Consider the following 27,835-nt stretch of genomic DNA (forward strand, 5'->3'; position numbering starts at 1 on the left):
AAGCATGCTGCAGTTACCTCAGTGTGGACACAGAGTTAAAACAACCAGCAGCTTTCAATGGAATTCATTTGATTTTTACATTTGATCAAATGGTAAATGGCCTGCATTTGTATAGCGCTTTTCTAGTCCATAGGACCCCAAAGCACTTTACACTACATTCAGTCATTCACCCATTCACGCACACATTCACACACTGGCGATGGCAAGCTACATTGTAGCCACAGCTGCCCTGGGGCGCACTGACAGAGGCGAGGCTGCCGGACACAGGCGCCACCGGGCCCTCTGACCACCACCAGTAGGCAAACACGGGGTTAGTATCTTGCCCAAGGATATTTGGCATGCAGCCAGGAGGCAGCCTGGGATCGAACCACCGACCTTCTGATTAGTGGCTGACCTGCTCTGCCACCTGAGCTACAGCCACCAATTTGTATGTGGTTCGCAGTTTTAACTGAAGTTAGAAATGGGAACTATTTAATGATTTATTCACCGACTTGGCTTCTGTAGCTCTCAAAAGCCAAGTCAGCAGATGTGTACGAATTAATAGTTTTCATATTGTTTTGATTTCATTTAGCCTTTAGAGGTCCTGTTAGGAACAAGGTTTTAGGACAGGCAGGAAATATTTCTCCCCCCCGCCCCGATGGGTTTGTGATTTGTAGGTGAGCAGTCCTTACTTGGGTCCAAAGCACATGCAGAGGCTGGCCAGGTATCCGTTGGAAAAGGAGAAAAAAATCATGAAGATGATGTACCAGGCATCATGGCTGAACCACACGGTTTGGGAAATCACACGAGGCTGGACATTACAGAGCATGAAGAGGGGGATGAAGACGACCCGCAGGCCCACGAGGATAGGAAGCCAGATGCTGTCCTTGCCCGGCTGGAGAGAGAGAAACACAAAGAGTATTGATTGTTTGTCAGACAAAAAAAATATTTGAAGAGATCTGTTTGGTATCCAGAAACTAGCATTAGATAAGATACAATGCAAAAGAAGGCATGAATGCAATAAGTAATGAGATATAGATAAATTACAAAACAAGATTTTATAAGATTAAAAACTTTCGTTGATTAAACACAGCACATAACAAAACAACTTAAATATTGTGAAATAGCTCAAAAGATAATGTGAAATATGACAAAATGTCTCAATAACATGAAGAAAACAAAAAAATTACACCGACCAGAAAAAATGAAGGTAAAAATAAACTCAGTTCAGGCCTTCTCTCACAGCCCAAAGATTTTTCTTTTGAATGAATATAAATCCAAAATAAAATAATGTGTTTATCATGTATTAACTCAATATATAGTAAAGCCCTTCAACAGAAGAGCATTTTCCCCTAAAAGATGTAATATGTTAAATATAGAAATCTTCTAGAGCAGTGGTTCCTAAACGTTTTTGTTATGAGCCCAAAAACACAGAATCAGCATTCTAGAGAAATTAGTGTGATTTTTTTCCCCCAATGTCAGCGATATAAAATAATATCATGCAACGTCAACGTGCTCTCGATTTTTTTGACTTTCCAAAAGGCTCGAGCAGCATTAACACCACAGGACAAACACAGATGTGGAATCACAAAGAGAGGAAAACAGTCGCCAATCTTTCATCTGACGATTTAAAAAACACATCACATGGTGCTGAATCAGCTGACAAGCGTTATCTGCAGCGAGAAGCTGCATTCCTGCCAGGTCAGAGGACGTCAACAGATTGTACTGGGCTTGATGATTAAATTAGATGAGTTCCTCTGCCGCACAGGAAATCTGACCTTCTTGGTAATTTGTTTTTTCTGGACGAGGTTTCAAAAGGTTTGAATAAATGTTTTTACCAGAAAGGAAGCGATGATTCTAAAAACAAACATCAGCATGACGCTGAGAAGTGGTGAACAGGATGAACTTCTTTCTTTTTGTTGTTGTTGTTTTTTTAAATATGCAAGTGCCAGTGTGTAGGATTTTCATCATTATCAAATGACTGGATTATGTGTTTAATATCTTAATCTTTTTATATATGTTTTGCCTTCCTTAGTAAAATCATCCGTTTGGATGGCCCTGTCACACGTTTGTGATTGGTTATCAGCTGCAAACACCGCCTCCTTCAAGTCAATGCACTTGTAGCTACGCTGGGCTGACTGGGCCTAGAGACTGGTTAGCAACCCCCTGGCAACCAGCGGTCGCTTGGGAAAAACATGTATTGTCTGACCAGTTGGCAAGAGGTTACTAGAGATTGATGATGTATTTATAACATAGGATTGATAAATGACAACAGCATAAAGAAGTGATGGAAGAAACACCCATCAACCATGGCGCGCATATTGATATAGCATGGTTTGTTCACCAGAGGGCGCTCTGCAGCTTCCCCGTTTGCAACACAAAAATGCCACAAACAGGCGATCCAAGCAGAGCTGGTAACACCACATGAGGAAAACAAGATAGTTTCCAAGTATATTATCATGTCATCTGCATAAGTTTTCAGAAATAACTACATAACAAATGGGAAATCACTTAATGTTTTGTGTATTTGAAAGAAAAGAAAGAATATCGAATTTTTAAATCACCAAATATCAGTATCGATCCTAAAAGTCTTAAAAGGCTCTAGTTGGCAGGTGAAATGGGTTGCAAAGAGGCTGCTGCACCAAAGGCTTCCTTGTAATCGCTTTGATTGCTAGCAGATTGCAGCGGCTGCCAATAGTTTGCATGGAAGACACCGACTGTTAATCTCTGAGCTGCAGTGAAACTTGCAGAGAACATCTGCCTTTAGAGTAAAAGTTGTGCCTTACCACTGCAACCAACATAATTGGTCAGTGGGATATAATCAAGCTGATAAAAACCCTGTCAGACTGAACACTGAAGTTGGAGTAAGAGAAGCCAGATAAGAAAGACAGAGATCCTGGGCGTGCTTAACTTGCTTTGTAGTGCCGGCCTTAGATTAGGAGGAGACTCCCCAGCCTGGGCGAGGCACACTGGGGCCTAATAGGATCGAGGTAACCATCTCCAGACTCAAGAACATTTAAAAAAAACCAGCTCAGGATGAATCAATTGTGAAATTCTCAGCAGATACTCAGATTTTAAACTTTGAATTACGAGTTTGACGACACTAAGCTTTTTGTTTTGTTGTGAAGTCTTCTGCATAAAAATGTCTTTATTACATACTTTTGGAATATTTAGCAGAACTGATGTAACAAACCAGATAAATATTGATGACTGCCACTTGATTTTCAGTTTAATATCAGCTAAAATATTTATGCATCTCTGTTGCAAACCTAAAACAGTCTATTAAAGCTTGTAGGAGAATAAAAGTTATCCAAAAATTATTTCACAATGGAAACAGACACCCGAGGGCTTTCTGCCTTTCTACCCAGGACCCATTGTTCATCCAGATGTGAGGGAAAGATTAGCAAACCCTGAAAAACACCAGTCACTTTTTTTTGACCCCTAAAATCCCTTTACACGCACAACACGTATGTGCGCGCACACGCACACACGCACACGCACACACACACTCTTTCCTCCAATACAAACCTCTGATCTCAGCAGAAAAGCTCGTCCCTGAACGTCTTTTGTTTTTCCATCGTTCCCTTCATGACTCAGTTATTCATACAAGGGCAAACATTTTATGCAGCCAGAGGCTTTCTTTAATGTTGTTTGTAAATGCATTTAAAGGAGTTAATAATCAAGAATACTTGATCATCTGGTTCAAGCACTGGTCACTGTCATCGCTGCATATTTGTACAGGTTAAAACACGCTTAAGTAGTGTATTATATACTTTCAATGTGTGAGTTTTTGATGGATAAAGGCTTGTTAACTTGGCCGTGCAGCTATTTGGACCGAGCTCACAAACAAACAAAGCCAGCTCTGCACTCACCTGAAACCTGAAAAATTGGCTCCACAGCAAACAAGTTTCAACTAACTGTGGCTTTTTTTTTTTTTTAGCTTCGTGATGTGGCCTCACTGGTAATTTTGGTAAGAAATCTCATTTGTGATTTACTGACCCACATACAGATGGCCGTCAGACTCCTGCCAGCCCAGTCCATCACGTTGAAAAGGAGGAAACACGACACGGGGATGAAGTACTTTTCTGAAAAGAGATCAAAACAAACCGACTGTAGTCAAGAGCAACAAGACTGCAGAGATGCTTTCCTCAAATAAAAATACACAGGAATCCATTAAACCTCTGCTGGTTTAAGAGGAGGAGGTGAAGTTTGCTTTCACTTTTACGGAGGGATCCAGAGAACACCAAAGTAATTTCTAAAACTGATCTGGTGACACTTTAAACCTTATAGAAAAATGATGTTTAAATGGAAATAATTTCTAGAATTTTACAGGCTGCTCTGAAGTTCATAAATGAAGTCTCGCCCATAATATTTTCAAATGAAACTATGCAGATGAGCACAAATGTCAGGTTTAGTGACTCTACAACACTTAAGTCTGAATTCTGGATATTTTCCACAGCACTGCTGGAAACACTGTGATTTCTAAAAACACAGCTCGTGTGTGAAAACAGAGAAAATGAGCAGCAATTTCATAGCACGTTGAACTAAAAGCCTTTCAAAAAACAGACATTTGGAATCCACGTCAACCAGCAGGCACCCCCTAGGAGATAGGATCTGATCAGTTTTTGTAATCTTCTTGTCATGATTATTTCATTTTTATAAGAACTGGAAGGCGAATGAAATTCAATAACTTGTCCAGGCCTTAAAAATTCCCCATATCATGATTGGAGGTTAATGGGTAAGCAAATGATTCCCAGTTCAATCCTGGAAGGAGACAAATCCTTCTGGGGAAGAGTGTCCAACAAAAAACCCACTGTAACGACCACTTTCAGAGAAGAAGTTGAGAGCAGTTTCCATTACTGCTGGAGTTTAGGAGTTAAAGATTCTTAGCAGTCATCCAACTCCAATATCAGATTTTCAGAATTCCTGGCTCACTGATTACTGTAACAGTAACTGTTTGTATGAAAGGGACCTGCAGACTCACCCCAGGCACTTTCACCAGCAACTGTCGACTTGACATCGACAGTCACGGCTGGAAAAACTCCAATGGTGACAGTGAAGATGAAGCACACAGACAGAGCCATCACCCAAATCTGATTAGAGAGAACAAGAAGAGCTTTATCAATATTATGTAACCAGTCTGTCACACAGGTAGAAAATGCTTGCATGGAACAGATAATGTCCGACTTGTAATGAGATTGCTGGCTGCACAGCTTCAGTAGTAACTAGTTAATGTGATAGAAGCTTCTGCAACTCAATACACGATATTTATGATTTGAAAAAAAGACTCAAAAGTTTTGCCGGTAACAAAACCGGAGTTTCTGCCTTATAAGTTCTCATCTCACCTGCTTGAAGATGTTAAACACAGACGAGGTGGGTTTGGTCTCATCTTCCATGAGATTCACCACCGGCCGCTTTTCAGCTTCACGTTCTCAGGGGGAAAAAAACCCAAACTATTTATTGGTCAAGCAGCACCTGGAGTTTAGAGCATCATTACTATATTTGAGTGGGTGTACACACAAGATCCCCATTGTTACATCTTATATGTCAAAAGGGTTCCCATTAGGTACTCCTACTCCCTATAAAATTACACTGACTCAAGAAAATAACCTTTCATATCAAAGGAAACATGGTAAGAACTCCCGAAACAAGATGACTTCCCATTTATTTTCTCTAAAACCTCCAGAGCTGCAGGAATCCACCTCCACCCTGGATTCCTGCAGCTCTGTTCACCCGCTTTAATGCTAATCGTGCAGCCTCATCATCATATGTGCAGCTGTGCAGAAGTGAGGAGGGGGTTTATTTTCACTTCTAGCATTAAAAAAGTGGGCAAAGGTAGGCACACATCAGCTGAATGTTTAAAGGTTTTAAAGGTTTTCAGCTGATAAGCATCATTTGCCTGGCTCTTTATAAAGAAGCGAAAAAAGAGCAGTTTTCTAAACTGTCTTTGTGTGTTTAAACAGTTAACAGGAAGTTGGGGTGGGGGGTGAGGGGGTTCTTAGGAATAGTGGCTGCCACGCCTGTAATTACACTGGCAGAAAGACTTGTATGAAGCAAGCAGATTGAAGCCTTGGATGGAGATAAAGCCCTGCAGTCTGAATCCCATTTACCAGTCACATGCAATCTTTTTAAATAATGTCTTTGTCTAATCTAACAAGAGAAACAAAAGTACAATTTCCAAAGTGTTTCATCGTAGGAAACAGGCGAGGATGGAGCTTACTGAGTGCTGCCAACAGCACATGTGAGCTACAGATTGCACTTAATAGAAAACAGGTTTGTGGAATCTGCAGGTTTTGAGATTCTGGATCAGTTTAGATTTCAGCAGAATGTTGTTAAAACTACCGTTTAGATCAACCCCCGGGCTTTGGACCGGTACCGGTCCGTGAGTCGTTTGGTACCGGGCCGCGAGAGTTGAGGCTCAGGTGTGAAATGTATGGTTTTATTTTGTTATCGTTTTTATCATTTACTCGGTTTTCCTGGGTCTTTTCACGTGTGTTATGAATAAATCTTTTTTTTCGGTACCGGTACTAGTTTTATTTTGTTGTATTTATCCGCGACACCTTAAAGGCCGGTCCGTGAAAATATTGTCGGGCATAAACCGGTCCGTGGTGCAAAAAAGGTTGGAGACCGCTGGTTAAGATGGAAAAATACAAAACAGATGACAGAATTTCGAGAATCTGATCTAGCAGGGTACACATGTTGAACTTTATTGCTCTCCATGTGATGTCAGTTCTTGAGAATTTGCACAGCCAGAATCAAAGTCTGAGTTACAACAGCGTTATGCTTTTTTGCATCTGTAACATCCAAGAGGCAGAAATTTGTGACAGCACAGCCTCTACGGTACAAGCGGACTATAACGTAGCATAACATGAAAAGCTGTGTCCTAGCTTTAACCCCCTGACTAAAACATCTGCATTAGCTTCATTGCTGCTTCTTTTTTGCACACATCTAAAAGTTTCACACTGTTGTCCTTTTTTATAATGAGCAGGCCGGTAAGCACCTTTTTTGAGCAAGTCCATCTTGTTCTCCTCATCGGCTGATGGTGCAGATCTACTGCTCTCCATGTAGTACTGGAAGAACTCCTGTTAACAAAAACCATAATTAACTGATTCCACTAAACCAGCAGGACAAAGATGAGCAGCTTGTTCCCAGAGAAACTGAATTTTATTCGCCATCAATCAAAACGTCCTTTTCAAACAAATACCTTGTGAATAAAAAGCACTAGAAAGGAAGAAAACCAGGAAAAAATGTAAGTTCTATTTATAGATTGAGGCCTTACCATCTTGGGAAGAATGAGGTAGGACATTATAGCCAGAAGAATCACAATACAAGCTGTGATGAAGTAACCAAAAGCACTGTCCTGCAGTTCTGACCCACCTGAAGACAATCACACAGAGTCAGTGTGTTTTGTTATTATTGGATAATTTCATGAAAAATGAATCAGTTCCTCCCAAGTCCCTCAGAATCAGCTGATTTATTTCTCTAATAACTTAAGAACACTTAATAAAGCCACAGAAACTTTTACATTCTCGTTATGAACATTGTCAGAGTTACAGACCCCTGAAGTCCACAAGGGCTGAAATCTTGTGCCTTTAATTTCACATCATTTTTCCAGCCCTCATACCTTCTAAAGGACAGGACAGACTCAGGGGACATTAATAGGGCTGAAGAACACATTTACTCACTCAAGCATCACAGACTGAAGCCACTGGCACCGTGGCTTCACAAGTGCTTTACTCTGTGAATCACCATGTTGGGGGAGGAGCATGAACTGTGGGGTAAATTGACCCTTGATAGGGTAACCCAAAGCAAACTGGTTTTGGGTGAAGACAAAATGTGGTGATCCTGTATAAACTAAGTTACCTCACTTGGAGAAGGGATAAGGGGGAAACCACTCTGCAACCCTGGCCTTGTTGGCAAGTGCCTGCTCAAATAAACCACATGGGTTCACCACCTGCAAGAGGAGCTGTGGTGGTCTGGTGTTTTGTGGCAGTGACCTTGTCTGTTTGTTTTTTGGGGGCAATTCAGTGTAGTAGACATCTTGGGGTAAGTTACAGAAGCTAAAGTTTTTCATGGCTTCATTTAAAGTTGATGAACATAAAAAGTAAGCCGACTCAGAGGAGGGTCAGAACTTTTTCAGAATATAAGAAATGACCCCCGTATATTGTTTAATCCCAGACTTACTGGCCAGAGCGCAGATCATGGAGAAGGCAGCGAAGGTGCCGGCCAGCCCCTGTCCGCTCATGATGGGAGTGGTGTAAGAGGCAGGTAGAATCCCAGCCAGCCCGAACAGACTGCTCTGAAAAATCGCCCCAAACGCTGGAGAGGGATGAAAAAAGAGAAAAACACATTTGAGGAATTACAGAGTGACTGTGACACAGAAACACAAAAAAATGATCCACATCTACACAGTTATAGCCAACAAGCATGTGAGAGAGAAACAACATCCTTCTGATCAAAGTATTCAAGATAAGTGTTGCATAACACTTCTATCATTTTAATTGTCTCCCCTAAAAAAGGTTTTTTGTCAGTACAGACTTTCCAGACAAATTCCTTCCGCATTACAAACGAGTTAGTAGCTGCAGAAATCTCGAAACGTGTGAAACAGAGAGGAATGTGCCAACGCAGATATCAAAGCCTCAAAGTCACCGTGTCCTCCGCTCTAAAGCAAACACGATGGGCTGTTCCACATGCGAATCTGGGGGTCAGGACTGGCCCACTGGGGATAAGGAGGGGGGTAAGTTCATTCCTGCTGCTCTGTGGCTTATTGTAAACAAGCAAACACTGTGAGAGCGCAGCTTGTGTATCTTTGTCTGTGTGAATTTTCCCAACATGTTCAGGGGACGATTTTTATCAAAGAAAGATCCACAGAAATAATCAGTTATACGACTTCAACATGGAAATAAGGCCATGAATTAAATTCTTATTCTAATACAGATATCTTCATGAAGCTTATAATTGTTAGTTTTCTGTTTCTGGGCTCTTAAATTTATGATTATGTTGCTAATGCAGGATAATTCTTTGCAGATGTGCAGCAAGCTGTGTATCTTCATTTGCCTTTGGCACGTGCAGAAATCAGAAAACTCTCTGAGGCCTTTTCCCCACATTTTCTGTTTAACTGAACTACTTCTGTGTCATTTTTCCCCTTTTTGTACCCCTGGTGTGTGATTTTAAATGAATTTGTTGGTCACATCCTCATGTTTTGGCTGCTGTACCCCCCTTACCCCCAGATCCCCGTTCTTGCTGTTGCCATTTAGATGTACTGTAGTTTGAATCAACATACAGTTTTCAACCCTCCATCATCTGACAAAGAGGTCATCTAAATCAGCGGTCCCCAACCTTTTTTCCGCCACGGACCGGTTTATGCCCGACAATATTTTCACAAACCGGCCTTTAAGGTGTCGCGGATAAATACAACAAAAATAAAATTAGTACCGGTACCGAAAAAATGAGGATTTATTCATAACACACGTGAAAAGTCCCAGGAAAACTGAGTTAACGATAAAAACGATAACAAAATGACGCTAAAAACCCTGAAAACCATACATTTCACACCTGCGCCTCAACTCTCACGGCTCGGTACCAAACGACTCCGGTCCATGGCCCGGGGGTTGGGGACCGCTGATCTAAATAACTGTGGCTGTGGATAATTAATGAAATTTGATTGTCCTCTGTACCAACGTTTAAATTTTATTCAGTTTGTCACCTGAAAAAGTTGATTTTCTGGGGTTGAACAGGGACACTAATCTGAGCGGACAGATGAAATGTTTTGGGACTGAAAGGTGGTGTGATCCCAGAAGTGATGCTTTGTGACCCGGATTCTGAACTGCTAGCTGCTGGAATCTGTTTCGCTTGCTGAGGTAATTCGTCCTTGTTTTTGTCTTTTGAATCTAGATTGAATCAATATATGCTTTTTCATCAGCTGGCAAAGAGGTCATGTAATTGACTGGATGTGGACATTTAATGGATCCTGACTGTCCTCTGCACCACTTACAGGACACGAAGCTGAACACTTATCCAACATCCATTTCAACTCCACTGCCCCAAGCAGAGATGTAGAAAAACTTCATAAAAACCTCCTCCCACACTACCTGCACTCATTTTAAGCTCTCTATTGTTTCTTTTCATCTAGTATTATTTAAATTTAGATTTACTGAATTACGTTTTTCACTTTATTCTTCTTCAACAAAGTCATTTAACATTTTCTCCACATTTTACAAACAAAAGGTTTACATGGCCTACAGGTGAATGCACATAATCAAAGTACCAACACTGCTCTTGTTATCAAGTAGGCTAGTTTAGCCTACTTTTTCTGAAGAACTGTGCATTTTTTTAAGCACTAGACACTCACAGTTGATGCAGACAATTTTGACCATGGTCAGGACAAAGAAGGGAAGAGGAGCCAGTTCTACTTTAACAACCACCGCTGTCACCAGAAAAACCACCAGGATGACAGTCAAGCTGCCCGAGATTCTCAATTTCTGAGGAATCCTGAAACAAAGAAAAACCACATTTAAAAACGCCCATACTGAAAGCACACAAGCATCACTCAGTTACTGCTCTTCAAAGAAATGCAAATTTCAAGAAAGCGGAAGTGCTTGAGTCAGTTGCAGTGACTAAGCCCTTTTTTTCCCCATCTTAAGCTCATTTTTATGTCTTTCTGAAAGAACAGCAGTACATAGAAATGGCACATAAAGCAAAAACTAAGTGGTAAAAATGCTGAGAAATGAAACCAAGGAAGAGAGGGAGACAGAGGGAAACCAAAGTACAGCAAACCAGGAAGAGGTAAAGAAGATACATGAAGTAGGGAACATAAATAACATTCCTGAGTAAGCAGTGCAGGAGAAGGGTTCATTGTGGTTGAGGGCCACCCGGGATTGTTCTCAATCCTACTCTAATTAAACCAAACACACTAAACATAAGCTCATACAACAGGATCACGTTACTCACAGTGGCACGGGATGACTGAAGGTTAAGGGCAGGAAAAGTTTACACTGTGCGTGTTAAGTCTTGTGTACACAATCTTCTCCGAATTAATTAAAAAAAACAGCTATGGTAAAATTACTTCATAGTACAGAAAACAGTTATAACTGAGTTATTACACCAGGGGATTTATATTACACTGAACTTGTGTAAGTAATGAAGATGATTAGAAATTCGAGCAATTAAAAGTTTGAGCCTGATGGATGAATGTGGAGGTCTCCTAATATACTAGCTCCATTGAGGCTAACTGTTTAGACAGCTTGCCTTGTGAGTGATTGGTTACTGTCGTTATGACGATTGTATCAGCAGAGATACCTCCCCAGAGATTAGACATAAGCACTGTGAACCACTGAAGAAAAATCTAAATGTAAATTCTGCCTCAGAAAAATGCTGTATTAATAAATATTAGCTACTGGTGTACTCTCTGGAGACTGTCGATATTTATAACAATTAAAAACATTTTTTTTTAAAAGGGTTAATCACAATTAAAACAAAAGGGCAAAAATGTTTGAAAAACATGAAATATACTAATTAAAAATGTCTCAGTGCCATAAAATGAGAAAAGATACTAAACTGAAACCGAAAGCTAGTGCTGTTATTTCATTATAATGCAATACTGTGGCCACTAAACCCCAACTCGTGTTCCCTCAGATCTTTTCTCACTTCTAGCTTCATTAGAAATATTTACAGTTTGCCTCTTAATGAGTCGAGCTTTTTATTTAGACTGACGGTAGTTCGATACCTTTGGTGTATGAAGGAGTTGAGACAGGTGAAGATGAGCAGAGGCACCATGGCGCACAGCGTCATCACGTTGTTGAACTTGGACTCCAGCACATTGCGAGAGTCTCCGGCCGTCACGTTGGCTGTCTGATTGGAGGAGTGCACAGTGGGCACGTCCTTCAGTCTGCTGGTGAAGTACTGAAGATAACAGAGGGAAGAACACACATTTACCACAAGGGTTCTCCTGCAATTCATCACTAATATGGAGTCACAGGTTTATGTCACATGAATGTAATTTACAGAAAAAACTGAACTATGGGTGCAGTGTTTATTGTAGGACTCCTGCAACAGACTGAGGGTAAAATTTTGAGTCAAACTAAGCTGAATGAACATGATTTTTACACTCAAACAGTTTCCTGATGGTGTCAAGCAGAGCTGAGCAATCTCATTTTAATTTCAACTGAAACTTTGATGTGTGACAGCCACTAACATTAAGTGTATTAAAAAAAGAAAGGTACACCAGCCTTTGTTTTGCCAACCTTCCCATTAGTGAAGCCTAACCTTTCAAAGAACTACTTGTTAACCACAAAAGGCACCACCAGGGCTCTTCCTTTTATTTCCATCTGTCTCCTGATCTAGAGATAAACCACATTGGCCTGCAGACGCTCTCGCAATTACAAGATTAAAATTGTACTTTACCATTGTTGCCGTCATGAAGAAATTCCATGGCAAGAGGGTTCCCAAGCCCAGGATAAAGAAAATGAGCCATACTGAATTGTATCTGGGAAAGAAGCAAAAGGAAGTTCGCATGAAGGCACATCAATCAAGTCATTCATGTTAGTATCAACAAACAAATCGCAACAATATATACACTGGGACTCAACCAAATTTCAGTCAGAGAATATTAATGCCAAGATAAAACCCAACAAAGGCACAGCTTAAATCGTTTAAAAATTCTCCTTACTTGTCCCGAGGCGCATTGATGGCCGTCATGGTTCTCGATGGACAATCTTGGGGTCCGTGTTCAGTGTTGGATTAGTGCAGCACCAGGTCTGCAATGTGCAGATGACAAATGGAAGGTTACACGAGTAAAAATCTCCGACGTGTTATTATCAGCAGCCATTTGTTTCTTTCTGTATTTACATATTCACATGTAATAGAGTGAGCACCGAGTCTTGTGGATGCCTCAATATCCTCCACTTTCTTTCACACGATGCATTGTTTAACCTGGTTAAAATGTATACATTTCTCACCTCTCCTCTCAGCTGCGCTTGCAGCTTTGTTATACATTTTAAAAGCAATGCATAGCCTGTGATATCAAGTATTTACACGTGTTTTTTTTCCACTGGTAACTTTATTTATATACTGGTTAAACTCGTCCTGTAAATGAATCGCCTTACAAACTCGGAGTAGGATGAGCTATTTCTAAAAGAAACAATTGGAGCTTCTGCCAGGAGGAGGTCAGAACAAGCTGGCACGAGCAGGCCAACAGCTACTCACTCCCAACTAGGGCACTAACTAAAAGAGCAACTGAGCTTATTACGCTGCTGCTTCATTTTTTGGATTCTCCACCTACTCCACATGACGACCTTTTTATAGTTCAGAAACCCCCCGTTTTTGGTTTCCAAACAACCTCAGATTGAAAATCTAATTAATACACAAATTTCAATAAAAGCTTAATTTCATTTTCTAATTTATGCAACGTGAACAACCCCTCAGTCATTCCATTGTGTTTACAACACAAACTAACCGCAGCAACAAAGAGCAGCTTGACACTTCAGCAACAATAAGCCAGAGGCATCTTCCCACAAAGTTTTGAAATTCAAAAGTTCACAGCACAACTCCTCTTAAACACAACAAGTACAGGAACAAACAGCAAATAAACTTACTCTGAGAGGCGTTCAAACACAGACGGAGGCTCTCGCTTTCCACTGATCAGATCAGGGCTGAATAAGCTCTGCCTCGCTTATACTATACAGATGTTTCGTAGGCTGACACCCAACTGTCTTGTGACCAGCCCCCTTTGCATCTAAGTGCCCATCCCTCCTTCTTCCCTTTACCTCGAACATCTTGTTCTCCTCGAGCCCTTCCAGCCCTTCCTACACATTTTTACATTTGGAGCACACAATACTCTTGTCATACAGACCACTACTTTACAGAGTCGAGCAAAACCAAAAAAACCAAAAAGAGAAGAGTGATTAATTAAATCCACCAAGCGTCCCATCTGCGTGATCCTATTTTTCCAATCTATCCATCCGCATGTTCCCTTTCATCCCCATGTGTCCTACTGTCTGGTAATTTCTCATCTCATTTCATCCACTTTTCCTCCTCAGCAGTTCTTTTATTATCAAGTTCACACTTTGACCTGCTCCATCTATCACTTCCCCATCCACTTTGCTCTCACTGCCTCTTATTGACTTATCCAGAACTATTTGTGCTTCCCCAACTCCTTTCAAACCTTGAATCTGATGGAAGACATGTGCTCAGATATCTGTGTGACACACATCCAAACAGAAAATCTTCACTAGAAAACACTTACCCCTTTAAAAAAAAACAAAGCAATTTGGCATCAAGTCAATCCAAACAACATAAAGCAAAGTTTAAGCTAACAAACTGCACTATTCAACTTTAATGGGCTGAATTTAAAACGGTATCCTGTGGACTTGACGTATTCACAGTGGGTGCACTTCTTTGCCTCTAACATGGAGGGGAAACCTTTTTCGGTGAGAGGAAGTGTTACCCTAATCTGTCAGGGTGATCAGTGTTTATGGTGAAATTAAACACTGATATGGTGGTATGGTTCACGGCCGCACTCTCTTGTATCAAAAAGTCACTTTGTTTTGTTTGCATGAAATAGTGATTGGCTGATATGGCATTTTTATTATTAGTAGCAATCAGAAAGATTGATGACCAATATTTGAAGCAGATACAGTTTTGTAGTTTTGATTAAAAAGCCACACTAAAAATGAAACAAAACTTTCCTTCAAACACTCGTGAAGGATCACACACACCAAAAGTGCAGTCGGACCTGCTTGCACAAGCCGTGCTTGGGTGTAGCTCCGGCTTGTCGTGCACCTCTCCTATTGGACGCAGATGGGTCAGCTGTGACAGCGGGAAAAAAAAAACAAAACAAAACACTGACAGGTCTGTGGTGATACCACAATCTCGCAAAACAAACCAATGTGGCAACTACAAGGGGGCCCATAAGCTGTTGGAAATAGCGTGAGCAAGGCCACTGCAAAATGTTGCACTTTGAGCATTAACGTAACCGGGAGGCAAGAAATGAAGATCACATGACTGCATTTGTAACATTTGCAGAGATGTTTACTTCAGTAATATATGCTAACCTAACACTGAATCCCAGCTCTGCTAGCTCACACTGCTGCAGACCACAGTAATGAGAGGTGAGCGATAAGTCAGCCGAATGATGTGCAGACTCTGCCTTCTCTCATGAGCAACAGGTGACTGGCTGATGAGCCAAATAACACAGTACATCATGGCAAAGGCTACAAGAGAGGACACAGCCGACAAGTATTTATTGTTGAAAATTCTGCATTAAATTCAATCTGCAATGAGCGATTGATAGCAGGAGGATTTAATGCATATTTCAGTCTCCTGCCTTTCGTCAAGATAAAGATGACATGAAATCTGCAGCTTGGCGAGCGAATGATATCCTCCTCTCACATAAGATAATTTGTGGAACTAGACACTCCTCAGAAAGTAACACTACAGTCATAAAGGGTCACCCCATCCCTTATCACATAAGAAGTTGTCTGAAGCTGACGCACAAACAAAGAGCGTCTGTTTGCGTGGCTAAAACTGTTCTCTCTCACAGTCAGACAAACGATATGTAACTGTTCGACGAACAATCTGAGCTGCATAAAAGGTCAAAAAAAGAGTAACATCAGCGTATTTGTGAGATTTTCTAAGACACACAAAAAAAAAAAAAAAAAAGGAAATGTTTAAAATACTTCAAATTTAACCAAAATCATCAACAGAATGTGAAGTTAATCACATCAAGGAAACATATGTATACAATTTGACTTAGCTACAGTTGAATTAACTGCCTTTCCAAAGTGTGATAGAAGCTCTGTAGTGCTGCTGAGAGAACTTATGAATCCATGACCAGCCAGATCTAACTGGCTGGTCATGAGCGAGCTATGAGTGAGGACAGAGGGTCCTCTATATGCACACACAGGTTAGCTAATCGTACAAACATGGGACTGAACAAGCAGAATCCATCTGTGAGAAACCCCTGTCAGTGAGACGGGTCTATATGGATTGTTAGAGGGGCAGAGGACCAACAGACAAATACTGCAACAACGTCCCCTCACACTAGAAACAACCTTTGTTACATTTGTTACACTGTGCGCAAAGTTAAGGTTACAATATGCAAACTGAACGATGTGATTAAGAGTTTCAGCTTTCCTTTAAACACAGACACTATTCTTTTAAAAAATAGAGTTTGTCCTTGCCCACTAAAGGTTTTCACCATCTTCTGAATATTTCCCTACTTCCTTTTTCTTCCTCCCATTTAATCAACTAGGAAATTATGTATCAAAGCACGATTCCTGTTATGAAGGTCTTTGGCAGCTAAGTTTGACCTTTCGGGAAATTATCTTCGTGTTTCTGTTCACATGTGCCCATCCTGTCTCTGTGCTGCCTTCCTCCAGGTACTCAGGCTTCCTCCCACAATCGGAAGAGATGTTTGTTAGCTTAATTGATGAAAGTGAGTGTGTGTTTCGGTGTGTCTCAGTGTGATGGGTCTTACAACCTTTAATGGGATGAGCAGCTAAGAAAACAGATGTATGGATCCACAGGAGCACATATTGTCTGAGCTTTATTTATCCCCGTTTCCCCACACCTTTTCAATGTCAAAACTGAGAGAACTGTGACTCAACATTTTGTAACTTTCCAAAACCACTAATCTGACATTGACGCTCTTTTCACACAGTGACTAACTGGCTGCAGCCGTGCAGAAGTAAGAAAGGACCAGGATTAAACTTCTTTCTCCTGAAAAGCCTTTTGAGAATCACACCACTAAATCAGTATTTTAAACATCTCTCTTCTCTAGATAGACTGACATTTATCAGTCTATCAGAGCAGCTTATTGAGGCTTGATGTTGACCATAGCCATACACTACAGTGTGCTTAAAATTCACCAGCTTTGCCTTGTCCCAGATTCCTGTAAAGTATGCCTCTCTCAACCTAACATGCCATCAAAACGAGCCAGTTGGCATAAGCTGCCTGGTGCTGAAATGGTGCCCAGCAAACACACACTCACTCACACAGGCACTTTGCAGTCTGTAGAGTGGTGCACTTTAACACTTTCAATGGCTAGCCTCTCAACGATGTCCAAGTCCAACAATCAGCACTTCAGTTAACAAAGACTTAACAGCACTGGTGGCAATTTATTGTTTCCCCCTCTAGGAGAACTAGGGCAATTCAGACCAGCCCAAAAATGTATGTGAAAAATCTGGTCTGGTCACGCCACAATGATGCTACAATAAAGTGGGCTTCTCATCCCGTATTCACCTCATTTTATACTTGATAAAATTGAAAAGTCATTTTTGTTCTTCTCACATTTGTGTCATTAATCCAACTATAAAGATTTTACACAGTGTAAAAATGATCTTCAAACTTAAATATTGCAAGACCCATGTTGTTTTTGTGTTGGAGCACAAACATAAATCCACATCCTCATCACAACCTCAACCAAATCTGAGCCAAAGCTCATTTACAGGAACGAATGAGAAAGCCCTCACAGACTTCTACACAAATCAGGCTATCTAAAACCACAGGGCTCTTTCTCCTGGTGGACGTTACAAAGAATGCATGTTTCAAGCATGTCTTTTATTCTGATTACAATTAAATCTTGAAAAGTTCTCATTACTAAGGTAAAAATGAATTTGAAATTATTAATGTATGTACTCAGAACATAAAACTTGTGACTATGTACCTATGTGTATACTGCATCAAAGCAGAGACAAAGAAACTCTATTGGCATCCTTTTTTATAGCAAGTCAAAGCTTGCTGTAAAATAACCTATATTGTGCAGGCTTAAAAGTTAAAGAGGTTCTGAATGCAGTTTCCTCATTAAGTTAAAACCAAGCAAAACAGCACACATAAGGAGTCATGTGCTCTGGGCATGATCTAAACTTTACCATCCACACTGAGAAGTTTAACCCTCTCAAGGCAGGCGTTGCTGATTTGCAACAGTTAAAAACTAACAACCTGATTACCCCACATACATATTTTATGAGGTTTTTTTACTCAGAAGTACCACTGCAGGACTTGGTTGTGCATTAGCAACAAAAAGTTTAATTTGAGCCTGAGAGGGTTAAAAAGCAGTCGTTGAACGCAACATTCTCCATACAAATGTGTGTCCTGCGGGTATAGGTGGAACAATAGAGGCTGATTCCGAGAGCACAGATGGTATGACCATCTTCCTCATTGTGATCTCTCAGCAGTTATTGCTGGCATGTGAAAAAGAGTGGCACGTGCTATGGAAGTAATGCATGTCTATGTGGCGTGTTGGCCTGAATTTAGAGACAAGGACAGTGACAAGGGGTTTGGTGTATGGGGAAGTGAGCTTTTCAAAGTGGGATACAGTGGAGGGTAAGAAGTTAGAGTTAAAATGCCACTTAAATCAGAGCTAAACATGGATGGAAAAGGTTAGAAGTTCCTCTTTCTCACCTCTATAACAGAGACGCCTTTATCCCCAGGCTGAGTTACAGAATAGTTTGATGCTGGTCATATGATGAGGTGTGTGAAGAATAAACTCTCTCCTCGAGGTCATGTCCCAGTGCTAATGGGAGCCAAACCCTTTTCAAGTCACAGCATATTGACTTAGTAATATTAAACTGCAACTAGACTGGAACTGGATTGTTTTTCTAGGAATTAACCAGAGGAAATGGATATGGTGGTGCTGTTTATTTTAGCATGACTGCTGAAGACTGGATAGTTTTATACTGAGAATCTTGAAGAGACATGTCATGCTCAAGTTTGTGAACCCTCCCAACCCTGTGAATTAAATAACAGTCTGAGCAATAAGCTATCAGAACTTTTTCTGCAATTTGTACTGTTGAAATTAGACTTCTCTTTCTTAAATTGAGCTATTTTAGGGATTCAATAGTAGTTAAAGTTCTTAACACTCACAGACAATGGAGCTTCATTGGTCAGGCCCACTTAAGATCAAAGTGGGCTGTATGTGGCCCACGATGTAAAATGATTTTGATATCAGTAGCATTAGCGTGTGCCATTAAATGATCAGTGTGTGCAACCAGTAGGACGGAGGGGTGTTGTTAAAAAAAAAAAACAAGCAATATGTAGCTGTGATTGGATAGCTTTTCAGGTCCGAAATTTCTCGAAGACAGAGCATGGAAACTACCACAATAGTGGTTTTGATCTACAGCACTTATCATCAAGCTTTCCAATACATCCCCTCCTACAGCGCGGGATTCCCCATCAGTATGTATTTACAACTCTCTATTCTAGCTCCACAACTGCATCCCACCACCGCAACACAAATAAACTTCCCACTAAATAAAGCCCTAAAAATATTAACCTACAAATCTGAATGTTTTTGGAATCCTCTCTAAGGAAAAAAAAAAAAGGAATTTCTGCAATATTAACCCTCTGAGTCGTCATTGTGACTCGCTCCAAACTAGCTCTGAACCCGAACCTGAACATTCCAAGAAAGTAAGTTGGAATGATTTCCACAGGAGAACTTTTCTGAACTTCAATATGAGCAATTAAGGCAACAACAATAACAGTAAAGGATAGTGTTGATTGGCATATGACGGGGTGGCAAATACAACAGTTACCTAGGCAACTGTTACCTGCAACACCCACTAGCAATTGACCGTCAGCTACAAAGGGATGTGTGCTGAGTGAATCAGTTCCTGTGTGGACACTCCTTTAACTTTAACTGGCACTTCCAGTCTCCTGTTTTTGCTACCGGCTGGCTTTTGGCCCAGGTTGCTCCTTTGGCCGCCCTTTAGGCCATTCAGCACCTTTCCAGAAAGAATCTCACACAGTTGGATGTACTCCAATTCAACCTCAGGGACTGCTTGCTCTGCTCTGGTAATCTGCTGTGCACTTGAGGGCCAAATTAACCACAACCTGCAGGAGGTGAAAAGCTGGTTCATGTGCCGCTACGCTGAGCTCACCGAGGCAGCAGAGCAGAACAAAGACTACAAGCCGGCTGCTCCAGAGTTGGAGTTCATAAGCACTCACACAAGAGGCACATGGATATACAGCTGTTATTTTCACAATTTAGTTAGCAAATATAATGTTTGCAAAGTAAAACTTCGGTGTTTATTTGTGATTAATTGAAATCTGCACCTGACATCTTCATGTCTTTGACTGTAATATTTAACATAGAGAGGGAGAGAAAGGGCGAGAGCAGGATGAAGACGGCAAAGAGACGGAGCAAAAATAAACAGGTAAGACAGGACGTGTAGTAAAATTCACTAAAAATTATAAAGCTGTGTTGTCCCGTTATCGATTGTGGATCCCCCACTTGCTCTTATAAATTATTATAAGGTTATATTTTTGCCATTTTTTAATTTCTAGTTGAGTGCGGAGGATAGAGAGAGGACAAAGGAGAAAGAAGGAGGCAGCAGATGGTGAAGTTAGCTGGAAAAACAATACTTGGGTTTCACAAAGTAGTTTTTCATTTATTTCATGGATGCTTTGTGTGCTTTCCAGCAGCACACTTAAAAAATGCCAGTGGATATTCTAAACAACGCATATTAATATGAATGGTAGTTTATTCAGGATTCATACCACTCTAAACATGGCTCAAACAGGATGACTGCCACTACACTGACGAAGAGACTTCAGATCTATTCTCTAGTCATAAAATTGGGATATACGACGATACTTCTTTCCTGACTGAGCCTTTGCCTCGGGTTTGATAACTAAAGCCTCCACCCTAAAATGGCTGGATTAGACTGAGATCTCCGACTATTCACTCGGCTTATTCTTAAACACTACAATAGGTCATCCAACCAATTAGGTTGCTTTTGAAGGTAACATGGTAAAGCAACTCCAACTGAATTGAAGTTTGCAAATGTGAAAAGGGCTGATGACATTTGCAAACGGCATATCTTTTTTAATTAATTAGAAGGCACTGTATGGATAACGTTATGATTGGGAGCTGAAACCCTCTAGAAGTTTGAACTAGAATCGCCCTGGGTTCAAGTATGACACACAAACTGAGGCACACACAGAAATTTCTGTTTGCTCCACAGCTCAGACTGAGGACACCCAGGAATACTTTATAGCTACGTTGTAGTACGTTGACTTTTACAGTCTTGATTTCAATTTCACGCAGTCTCTCCTCCAGTTTGTGTCATGGACAGTTTCACTATCTTGATTCTGTCTAAAGAGAACAACAAACTGAACGACTGAAAAAAAAGGAGGAAGACATGGGTGAAGCAAAAAATTCCATTTAAAAAAAAAAAAAAGGGCCAGAAAAAATTTTCAACATGTTTGAGCTCATTTTTGAACAAAGAAGAGAGAATAAGAGAGGAGTTCTGGGTTGAATAAGGTTTACAGCTCAGTTTCTCAAAGCTTAAAGTGTGAAGCTGCGTTATTGACCATCACTTTATTGGCAGACTACATAAGGAAGTGGTTTACTCTGGTTGCCAATTCTCGTAGAGAGCGGGCAACCACTCACCCTGACTTTTATGCAAGTTAAGAGCAATGAACAGCAAAAAACTGCAACACTTTCATTTGAGATACAAGTTATATGCTGTCAAAGTATATATGTTGCTACAGTGATGTGCAAAGATCTTGAGCCACCCCTCATTTCTTTACATTGCGCTATCAAGGAGCTAGAAATGTGTCATTCATTTAGTCCAGTCCTGTACTTGACCGTTTTCAGACCAACCTGTTTTTGTGTGTGTGTGTCAAAAGAATTATTCAAGCATAAAAAAGGCACCTAATTAGAGGTGTGTCTACACATATGACAAAACCTAGTTTAAACTATGTGTCTAGTCACTTTGTTACACATTTCAATAAATCCAATGCATCCATTTCTCATGTTTCTATTCCTAATAGGATAAAGAACTGAATAAAGATTTGAGGGATGGTACAAGACTTTTACATGTACTTTATCTCTTAACGTATTTTAGGTTCACATGCTCATACATGTTCTTGCACACCCTCCTGCCTCACTGCAAACTAAGTACAGTAAACAGTAACACAATATCTTCACACTGCTTTCCAATTTTCACTGGGCCATGCATCAGTATAGCAACCACCTGCCCTGGCAGCAAATTTATGCTGCATAAAAGTTCAGTTTTTCATCACCTCAAAGCTGCTATTTGGTGTCAACGTCACAGTCAGTGGACATCACCAAACGCCGTGCCTGTACAGGCCTTTTATTCAGTCAGTGATAAAAAAAATAAATAAATACAAATAATGACTGTGACAGCTCATATTCAAGGAATATCCTGAGACGTTGGCAAATACCTTAATCTCATCACGTATACAAAAAAGGGATTTGAGTTGTCACGTTCACAGCAAGCAGACCTGCACAACAACCCAATACACAATGAAAGCAGATCAATGAAGGTAATTCAACAAACCTCTAACATCACTGGAGCTGGGAGTGGAAATACAATTGAAACACAATATCTGGCTTATTACTCATAACTCCATCTATTTATAAGAAGTGAAAAACAACAGGAAGCACTCTCTACTGCAATCTTTATTTAGAAACAAACTACTACCTACTGCAACCATGCTGTCTAGGTTTTTCCCCTTTTTAGATTTTACCTACAAAAGCAATCCAGTGACTTACATAGATTGCTGTCTCAAACTGGGAATAATTATTTGCATGGGCAAATAAGAGCAGGAATCAATAACACAGGGAGATAAGGGAGACTTCAGTGAGGTACTGAGAGTATCAGGATTATAAATCCTTAGAATTTACAAAGAAATCCAATTCACACCAGAAGAAAGGGTGTTAAAAGGTCTCCAGATCTGTTGTCTTCACTGTGACCTGCTGTCTTTACACTCATTTTCCTTTCCCGCCACTCTAGCGGGAGCAGGAACAAAGCCTTTCTCCAGCTGCCCGTCTTTTCAGTTGGTTCAGGTGGTTTGGATGAATAGCAGACTGGCAACAGCAGCTCCATGACTGCACTACAGTCGGCACAGTTGAGTTGAAATACAAGGCAGTGAGTCAGTTTAGCCTAATCATTTCCTTCACATTAGCCAAAAATGATCTATGCTATATTCTGTAACCAAGAAGACTGGTTAAAGCTCAGGAAACAGGTGAAAACTTAACTCCCACTCTTACTAGTCACCCTGTGGTGGTCACAGCACCATCAGCTGTTCACTGGGGGGGGGGGGGGAAGTTGCCATTCTGGCGCACTCTTCTCTCTGTTCAGGGGTCACAGAGTCACAAATAGACACAGATTCATGTGACCTGAAGCCAGGCCAGGAAAGACACTCAGTAAGGGAGAGAGCCTGCAACAGAACTACCCCCTATAAATCATCTAAGTATCACAAAACCACAAGAGAAAGAACCCCACAGGATGCCCACTCCCCTGTTCCAACCACACTTATGGTTTCAGATTACAACTGGCATGCTTAAGCGGTGAATGCATTCATTTCACCTGCTCATCAATTCATTTCATTAGCTCCTGTGTGATACCATCACGCACGTTGAAGAGCCCATTACAGCTGCCAACACACACACACACACACACACACACACACACACAACCAACCACGTGTCCAACGACTGATCACAAGGTTATCTAAAAATGTAGCACTGCTATATGCAATTCTTTCATTCGACAAGAGTTTCATTAGAGTCTTTTGTTTTTTAATCACAAAATTCGGGAAGAAGCTGCAGCAGTGGTTTAGATGTGTCACTCTCGTGCTGAGAGAAACAAGAACCGGCGAAATGCGAAGCGCAGGAATGAAAAAATGCGTTAAGAAACAGCGTTTTTTAGCACCACAATGTTCCCATTAGTCAGCCCTCTTCTCTAGCCGGACCGTCTGTGTCTAATTGCCGGGATAGAGCGCGAAAACGTGGCGCTAAATTTAATTTAAATCAACAAAGGACACACGCGGCCACGGAGTAACGAAAGCCCCGGTCAGTCTGCCTGTTTTTCTACCTCTTTAGATTATTTTAGGTATAAAAACGAACCACGGCCTCGTAACTTTAACATAACAGCACAAATCAGCATCCGATACAACAGCAACGTTATTTTTACGCTTAATCTGAAGGCGGTTTCAAACTACCGCGCATTTATGTGGCGATCCTTGATGATAAAGGTAAAATAAGCGTCTGTGAGTACAGACTAGCGCTCATTGACTGCAGTGTGAGGTCTTACCTTACCGGAGTTGGTGGAGTTTCTTGTCCCACTCGTCTACTCAAATGAACAGACAGACACGCCTTCGTGGCATGATCATCACCCAATCATTTATCGCAAGTTTAGAACAACAAAAGGCGCACAGGGGACGAAAATAAGCCTGTTATTGGGTGGTAGCCCGCCAGGGTATAAAAACAAATATCTAAAATTAATAAATGAGCCCAAACACAACACGAAAGGATCCTTTTGTCACAGTCTGTGAGTTTTGCTCCGAGCCTTTAAGTTTTCTGCATTGTTTTTAATTTGTAGTTCAGGCTTATTCGTTTCAGACAGTGTTTCATCGAGCTTTTTCGTTTCAGCACTATCCGCAGGGGCGGATCTAGAAGGGTGGCACGGGGTGGCATGGGGTGGCACCCCATGCCACCCCATGCCACGTTTTTTGTGTGATTTCAAATCAGTTTTGTTAATACAGTATGTCAGTGAAAAATAACTGACATAACTAAGGTTATTTTTTTCCTATTTTTTTGTTAAACACTTCCCATTTACACTTACTACAATGATTTGACATGCTCAACTACAACTACTAGATACAACCTTGCAGCTCAAGATTATTAATATATAACATAATAAACAAACAAACTGCTGTGTAGTAGAAGGCTGTTATATTAGCTTTTCCTCAATAAGCATATTTTGACACTAGTCAGGTGTAGTTTTTTCATAAACAATGAATAAAAAAATTACTCATAAGAAAGTGTTTCTACACTGTAATTCTATTTAAAAGGAAAAAACGGAAAGAATACAATTTATGGAAACACACTATAAAATGTTATGGCTCGGCAAGTCAACTGCACTTTCAAAATCATCCCTGAATGGCACGCCGTGAAGCCTAACCAGTGACGAGGCGGAGGAAGCTTGAGTATTCGATGTGGGACGACAATAAAATGTCATCTGCCACCCAAGACTTTCTGGATGTGTAATGCCAATGTCTGTGACTGTTTTTGAAACATCTCTGATGAGTAATCATATCACTACTGATGTGACCAGCACAACCATAAATGTGGAAATTATATCACTCTAAAGAAGCAGCTTGTGGTACAAATGAAACCAAGTAATGCAAAAGTACTTGCCACAGCACAGCATGGTTTTTCTTTGTTTTTGCTACAAGAATTCAGAACTTCAAAATAACAACGAAAAAAACAAAGTAAGCAAAAATACCACCAACTAAATATATTCTATAACAAAGCAACCACCTTTTGCTTTGATAACACCTTTGCACAGTCAGCGTCATAAGCAAGTCTTGAGGGAGTTTCCACATTTGCTGAGCAAGAAGCACGAAACAAAGTTTCTGCAAGGCACCATTACATAGATTGGAAGTGATGCAAACAGAGATAAATCCATGTTTGAGTGATGTTTCAACTTTGGTCATGAAAACCCATCAGCTGCGATTCTCCCATAGAGGAAGAAAAGGAATTTAATGTGTCTTCTACTTGAAGCCTGAGAAGCAATGATTCAGAATTCAATCACAAAGTTCGACAATCCTAATGAATGTATTCTTTGATCCTATTCTCTGATGTAGACAGAAATCAGTACATAAGGCAAAAACAGAGTTTGTACAGTTATAATTTTTGAAAGAGTTTGAAAGTCAATATTTGGTATGAGCACCTTTACTCTTCAGCACTGCCATTCTCTTAGACAAGCTTTCTAGTAATTTCTTAAAGTAGTCTTCGGGAATACTTCTCCAGGCTTCTTGAAAGACAATTAAAGCTTTTCTTTGAATGCTGGCTGCTTTTTGCTCCGTTTTCTATCAAGATGATCCCACACTGCTTCAGTAATGTCAAGTTTTGAGCTCTGCCAATCCATGACATGACATGCAGAAAAATAAACCTGTTGCCAAAAAAGACATTTTTCAGATGGTATCAGTGGTTTAAAATCAAACCCTTCTTTCTGCATTCCCAGCTCCATCAGTTTTGACAAGATCCCCAACACAACAGGCTGAAATGCAGCCCCACACCATGACAGAGCCTCCATCATATTTTACAGATGCTATAAACACTCATTGTTGCACCTCTCCTCACCTCCTCCAGGTGAGGAGAGGTGAGGTCAGTTCCTTGATCATTAATATGCAAATATTCATGACTACTGATCAACAACCACTGATCTTTTTGGATTTCCTTACCTGGATGATTGAGCTTGCATCAAAATGGTTTTCTCAAATGTTTTAAGGATAGATGTTACTGAGAAATATCTAGTTTTAGCTAATATAGCTCCTTGGGAATCACCTTGTTGGGGCAACCACTTTTTAAAATCAGATTTTGCCATGTGCCATGAGTTCGGCACATTTTATGCTTGAGTGATTCATAGGTCTGTGTTAAGTGGTTTAACAAACAAAACAACATTCTGGTCAGATACAAAGACTGGACTGACAGTGAGTAAAAAAGCAGCCAATATCCAAAGACAAAGATCTTCAGAGAGCCTGGATAACTATTGCCCAAGACCCCTTCAGAAAATTACAAGAAAAGTCTGGCTCCTTGGAAACAAAATAAAGAAATAAGAGGTATCTCAAGAGTTTTGCACAGTACTGTATTTCCAAAGCAGCACAATACAAATAGTTACCAGTAATTAATTTGGTGTTAAATATGGAGGGAGTTGATTTAATTAAAAATGTACAATCAATTATTTACCATGCATTACTATTATTCACACTAACCTACAGTATTTTCGAATGCAAAGACATTAGGCACAGGAATTTTCCCTGAAGGCCAAAGCTGACTAAGTTTAACAGTCTGAGGCATATAGAGAAGGGCAAATCACCCACAGACAAGATTAGAAAGCCTATTTAGTATTCCTAAAGAGCTGTATTTGTGTAAAACAAAAAAAAATGCCGAAAACATTTTTTTTCCCTTGTACTAGAAGAACTGAGTCCAGTTTTTGTCGTGATCAAAAGCTGGAAACAGATGGAATCGGTTATTGCTGTTGTGCAACACTTTGGCCTGCTGTATCTCTAAATAAAATACAAACATCTTACAGAATCTTTTAGAGTACAGCTTGTCTCAAGAGTGTGCAAAAAGAGACACCAGCATATAATTTCATCATAAAACGTGGGCCGTTGTTTGTGGACATTTTTGTGTCGAGTCTGGATACACTTAACCCTGTTTACTCATATAGTTGTGGTAGGTACACAGTCATCCACACCCTGTCTCCCCTCAGTCTAAAAAAAGCTTGCGGCGGTTTCGGACAGAAACCATCTGTGACGGAGAACAAGTCTGTCTGCTTCCCTGCAAACCCAAACCCAGTGAACGACGAGCTGAGCAAAGAGGACTGAGGGTCCACTGTCTCTCTCTCTCTCTGCTGGTGTGAAGACACAAAACTGCACAGCATTTCCATCACTGGCCTTTCAAATGTATTTTTGTAACTATATATGTCTGTGGCTTGTTTATTGGCTTGTGTAGCCAAAGAGGAAAGTCGGTTAGCAGCTTGTCAGTGCTGTAAGGCACAAACTTAACTGGGTTTTTCCATGAAGAGGACTGAGACTGCCAGGGAGAAGGAAAATAAAAGAAAGGAAAAAAAGAGAATATGGGTTCTATGAGAGACTTCTTTCATGAGGCAATGTTGAGCATGAACGCAGAGATATCTGACGGGTAATGTGGGAAAGATAAATGCAGGTGACGACCAGAAAATTGGGGCAGAGAAAACAGCAGCAACTGTAACCCAACGGGTGTGCGTGTTTGTGGTCTTTGGCGAAAACTGACTCCTTTGGAGCGCCTGTGTGACATCTGGCAGAGGCGGTTTTAGCCTGCACAAGCTGAACATGCAGCCAA

General features: G+C 40.6%; 1 protein-coding gene across 6 annotated transcripts in view; it reads right to left on the reverse strand.

Annotated features, from left to right (window-relative positions):
- The window catches only part of LOC113034677 (equilibrative nucleoside transporter 1-like), a 40,578-nt gene that overhangs the window by 2,268 nt on the left and 10,475 nt on the right, over positions 1-27,835 (reverse strand). Inside the window, exons 1-12 of one of the 6 annotated variants that reach the window (XM_026189502.2) lie at positions 24,039-24,380; positions 12,647-12,734; positions 12,382-12,463; positions 11,705-11,880; positions 10,331-10,470; positions 8,164-8,298; positions 7,259-7,356; positions 6,980-7,061; positions 5,325-5,410; positions 4,964-5,072; positions 3,979-4,064; positions 672-874 (exon numbers count right to left, since the gene is read on the reverse strand). In XM_026189502.2, coding sequence (XP_026045287.1) covers positions 672-874; positions 3,979-4,064; positions 4,964-5,072; positions 5,325-5,410; positions 6,980-7,061; positions 7,259-7,356; positions 8,164-8,298; positions 10,331-10,470; positions 11,705-11,880; positions 12,382-12,463; positions 12,647-12,675 — 1,226 coding nt within the window. In that variant the 5' untranslated portion in view covers positions 12,676-12,734; positions 24,039-24,380. Of the gene's footprint in view, positions 1-671; positions 875-3,978; positions 4,065-4,963; positions 5,073-5,324; positions 5,411-6,979; positions 7,062-7,258; positions 7,357-8,163; positions 8,299-10,330; positions 10,471-11,704; positions 11,881-12,381; positions 12,464-12,646; positions 12,735-13,571; positions 13,660-24,038; positions 24,381-27,835 lie in introns of those variants that run through there. The other 5 variants (XM_026189503.2, XM_080288287.1, XM_026189504.2 and 2 more) reach the window with 5 other exon arrangements.

The sequence above is a fragment of the Astatotilapia calliptera genome, chromosome 13, assembly GCF_964374335.1.
Source record: "Astatotilapia calliptera chromosome 13, fAstCal68.1, whole genome shotgun sequence".
NCBI classification, from domain to species: Eukaryota; Metazoa; Chordata; class Actinopteri; order Cichliformes; family Cichlidae; genus Astatotilapia; species Astatotilapia calliptera.